Raw genomic sequence first — 4,944 nt, forward strand, 5'->3', positions numbered from 1 at the left:
AACCTTGGATAAGGGCTGTTCTTGACAGCTTTCTGACCATACTTCCTCCATCAGTATAATAGCCGTCTTCAATATGTAAAGCAACGCCGAGGTTCTTTTGCACTCTTCTCTTCCTACTTCTTCGATTTATTCCTAATTCCAAATATTCGCTCTCATGAAAATTTTCTATCGGTCATCAAGATAAATCAAAAAGTGTACGCGACGATCAATCTAAAAACTCAGTATTCTTTGTTACGTCTCTCATTTAAAAGAAAAATTCTTACAAATATATCGTAAAGAGTTCGAATCGCGAGTATCTAGATGATAATCTGAATATCCTACCGTGATACTATGATCTCAAAGACAATTATAAAGCTTCAAGAAAAAAAAATGATAATCTCAGTTAATCTTATTGACTATTTCTGGAGATGACCGATCCGATCTCATGGAAATTTTCCATCAGCCAATTATAAAGCTTCAAGAGAACTTAGAGGAAGTAATTAATATAATTAATATAATTGCTGATCGCATGCAATTCCATATCTTGGTTTGATTTCGAGATGATTCAAGAGTTATATATTTTTAACAAAGAAAATAGCCTCTCCTCCTGTCAGCCCTTTATTTGGCATTTTCCCGTACCTTTTTAGCAGATTCATGATACATTAAAAACTATAATATATTCTATTTCCTCAAGAGTTACTCTAATGTTTTTACTCTTTTAATTCAACATTTTATTAAAAATTTAACAAAATTTAAAAATTGATCATGATAATTTAGATCAAATTTATAAATAAAAAATATTTTAAATTATTATAATATTATTGAATTTAAAATTATATTATTAACTGGCCAATGTTATCGTCCAGAAATGAAAATGAAAATGAAAATGAAAATGAATTGTTCAATTTTCGTCATACCTCCTTGAGGAATATCATTGAGAGGATATTTAGAATATTTAAATCGTAATTTAAAATATTCAAAATAGCTCCTCCATTTTTAAATACTACATAAGTGGAGCTTGTGTCGTCGTTTTGATGAATTTCTAGTTGAACCAGATAATGAAGCTTCATCATCCTTGCCAGAACAAGTTCACAATGTTGATTGCTTTGATTAATTATGTGATACTTAAAAACAACAACGAGTAAATGTCAATGCACGAAGATATACTATAGCGAATCGAATGTGGAGCGATGCTTATCATATTGGCAATAATGAAACTTAAAATTTTTCTTTTTCATAAATTTACAAGTTTTCATGAAGTTTATAAATATCTGTAAAAGTCTTGTAAAAAAGTCTATATAACTCCATAAAATTATTTTCACACTTATGTATGATTCTATAAAAATCAATAAAAATATATCAATTCCATAAAAATTTATCCTTAAAAAAATTCAATTACAATCACTCAATCTCTTATTGAATACACTCCTCTAAATGTAAACACTACTTAGCTAAGGAATAAAGAATATTTCAAAATTATCACTCAAATCATATATACTCGGTGAATTTAAGAGTATACAAAAATATTCGCCCTAGAATTCCATCTGCAACTGCAAAATATTAAGTTGGGCCTCCAAACATAAAGGCTGATGGAAATGTTTGGGACAAATATGCGTTTTGGGCTCCAATACACGATCCCAGAATAAACACTGTCCTAATCATATTTATATGTAGAATTAAATATTAAAAATAATAATAACAAGCATAAGAAAGACCATTAGCATTTTTCAAAATTCATTAATACCCTTGTGGCGACAAGTTGAACATTCGAAGTCTTATAATTTACAAAGAACACTATAATTATAATTGTAGTGAAGTCAGTGATGAATGCACAAATGGACGCAACCCAATACCCACACCGCAGTCGCCCGCGTTCTATGAGAGGTAAATAAACAATAACAATGTCGAATCGTGGTAGATAAGATTGGCGCATTATTTTGCTCGGATACAATATACATCCTTCTAATTTAAAATTAAACATTTTAGATTCGATAAAATAATAATGCGTCGTTCTTCTTTCCAGGCTTCTCTGCGCCTCGGAACCGTTCCTGCACGTTTAATCTCGACATTGATTCTAATGCTGCGACTTGAGAAGCACCATGCATTTACTACACGATTCGAGGCATGCTGCATGATGAAATCGGCGTGAGGATAGGGACTACCGGCGACCATGACGGCTGCGGCGGCGGTTGGAGGAAGGAGGAGCAGCGTTGACCCAGCAGACGTCACCGTCTGTGCTTCCCCGGGAGAAAAGTTTACATTGGTCATAGACGAAGATGAAAAAAACAAAACACGGCACGCTTTACATTGGTCATAGACGAAGAGGAATGTTGCATTAGATCATTGCAAGAAAACAGTAGAACTATTTGAATAGAAACCTATTCGGAGTCTTTAAACAGAGCAAGCTGCGATAAAATTAACTAGTTCATATTCTAGGCAAATAATGGAATTTTCTTGTTTGCGACGATCGAATTGGAGGAGAACGACGGCCGCCGCGCATTTTACAGAGACCAAAATTAACCTGGAAAGGGGGATTTTGCAGAGGAATGCATCACGCCACCGGCAGGTAAACTTACCTACTTCTCGTCGGGTACTTTGTAGGAGTCGGCGGTGATCTCTGACAGATACGAGCCGGGTAACAAGGACTGCGGGAAGAGGAAAATCGACATGAGAAATCCAATCTCCAAAAGGAAAAAAAAAAGGATTCTGTTAATGGGGAGAGCAACCAAAGAAACGAAGGAAATAGATCGAAATCGGTGGATTTCCGATTTCCAGACGAGAAAAAGGACATAGTAAAACGCGAAGAGATGCGAGAAGCTAGATCGATGCGGAGATGGGGAGCGGAAACTCACATCGAGCAGCTTTTGGACCGTCCTCGGTCGCCGCCTGGGCCGGCGGCGAGCCCTGGACCCGGTCATCGAGTAGAGGTCCTCGTCGATCTCCTCTTTCGCAAGGGAGACTGAGAACTTGGGCCGCTTCGCCCGCTCCTGCTCCTCCGACCTAAGCCGCACCGCCCTCTTCTCCCTTGTTCCAGGCGGGGACCTCGGCGCTGTCGTCTTCTCTCTTGTTCCCGGCAGGGACCCGCTTAGGTGGCGGTGGTTCCCGGTGGGAGACCTCGGCGCCCTGCGCCTCGTCCTCAAGTTCCACCGCGGCGCGGACGGAGGTTCCTCCGACGCGTTGGACGAAGGCTGCTCCGGATTCGCCTCTGGCTCTGGCTCGGGCAACTGGTCGGACTCTGTCTCACCTATCCCGCCGATGCGGAAAGACGGAACCACCAGCTTCATGCGGTCCGCCGCCTCTCGGAGATGAAACAGCAGCTTCTCCCTGACCTCCTCGATCCGCGGGTCGTCGTCGTCTCCATCGTCCTCCGGATCGAGCACCCGTCGCCCCGCCTTCTTCTCATCGTGCTCTGCCGTCTTCCGTCGGCCGCCGCCGACGATCTCACCTTTTCCGTCCACACTCACGCAGGGAAGCACCCGCCGGCTTCCCCACGACTTCAAGATCGGAAAAGAGGGGGCCGGGAGGAGACTCGCCGGCGCCTGCTCTCGAGGCGGCGTGGCTTCCCTTGCTGCCGGCGCCGGAGCCGGTGCAGGATCGGGCGGGCGGGATGACTTGTCGGCGGAGGTGACCATGGGGATGTGACCTGATCGATCTGACGCAACGCAGGCGGTCACAGAAACCGGCGGTGAGGGGAAGGGGCCGGGGAAGGGTTTTCAAACGTGAGGGTGAGAATAGAGAGTGGAGGCCGGTGAAAGGGCGACAGACAAAGTCCTCAATTACTAACAAGAAATATATATACACAAGGGAATAAAAAAAATGCTAATTAATATTTATTATTCTTGACCCAAGAAAAAAAAAATATTATTATTATTTTTATGAAGGTAAAGTTGCAAAATATAGAAAGCTAAATTACGAACGTTATTTTTGCGTTAAAGCTCCTTAAAAAATATTATTGTTTTTTCAGGAGAAGGAAAGAAAGGAAGACAAGGGATGTATGTTTGAGGAAAGTAGGGGTGTCAAAAATGAACCCGACCCGACGACCCAACCCGAATCGACCCGAAAAAAATCAGGTTCGGGTTGGACATTTTCGGGTTCGGGTCGGGTTCGGGTTGGAGGTTGGGTCGGGTCGGGTTCGGGTTGACCCAAATATAGGGTTTAGTGGGGTTTTTTTAGGGTTAAATCAAATTTTATTTTGAAAATTAAGATGTTTTATGTATATTAATATCAAGTTAGTATGATAATAATGAAATATTGAGATAAAAGTGAAGAATTATAGGGAAAATAGCTCCAAAAAGTCATTTTGAATCGAATTTTCGGGTTACACGGGTTGGGTTCGGGTTGGGCGGGTTGGGCGGGTTCGGGTTCGGGTTTAGGAGTTTCGGGTTGAATTCAGGTTCGGGTCGGGTTCGGGTTGGGTTATAAAAAAAAAAAAAAAATTAACCCGACCCAACCCGACCCGACCCACCCGAATTGACACCCTTAGAGGAAAGGATGGGTAAATTAAATGAAACAATTTTTTTAAAAAAATTTAAGGCAAATATTTGGAACAAGTCTGGAGTAGCGTTTAGCATAACATAGGTGTGTAAATGAGTTAAGTCATGCCCCAATCGCTCATGAATGGTTTCGACTCAAACTTAGAGTTGATCAAGTTCAAATTGAATTTGAGTAAGCTCATTTGATATTAAGTTGATCTTGACCCTATTTTTATATTAAAAAAATGATTAATCAAGTTGGATAACATTGAATTTGAGGTGACCGATCCGGTTCCATGAAAATTTCCTACCAACCACCAGGATAAATCGGGAATCGCTTGCAGTAGACATCACAGGAGCCTTTAGTTGCATGTCCCATTTGTAGGAAAAATTCCTACAAATTAATCATAGCTGGGGCTCGAACCGTGAATATTTGGATGACAACCTAAATACCTTGCCGCTGCATCATAACCCCGGGGGTGATACGACGATG

General features: G+C 41.1%; 1 protein-coding gene across 1 annotated transcript; it reads right to left on the minus strand.

Moving 5' to 3' along the window:
• Positions 1–2,293: 2,293 nt before the first annotated feature.
• Positions 2,294–3,738, minus strand: LOC121987842. Its single transcript, XM_042541560.1, has 2 exons — positions 2,832–3,738; positions 2,294–2,624 (listed from the first exon to the last, which is right to left on the minus strand). Exons 1-2 carry the CDS (start codon positions 3,609–3,611, stop codon positions 2,556–2,558), a joined length of 849 nt encoding a protein of 282 aa, XP_042397494.1. The 5' UTR covers positions 3,612–3,738; the 3' UTR covers positions 2,294–2,555.
• Positions 3,739–4,944: the final 1,206 nt, after the last annotated feature.

The sequence above is a fragment of the Zingiber officinale genome, chromosome 5B (genome assembly GCF_018446385.1).
Source record: "Zingiber officinale cultivar Zhangliang chromosome 5B, Zo_v1.1, whole genome shotgun sequence".
In the NCBI taxonomy this organism is placed as follows: domain Eukaryota; kingdom Viridiplantae; phylum Streptophyta; class Magnoliopsida; order Zingiberales; family Zingiberaceae; genus Zingiber; species Zingiber officinale.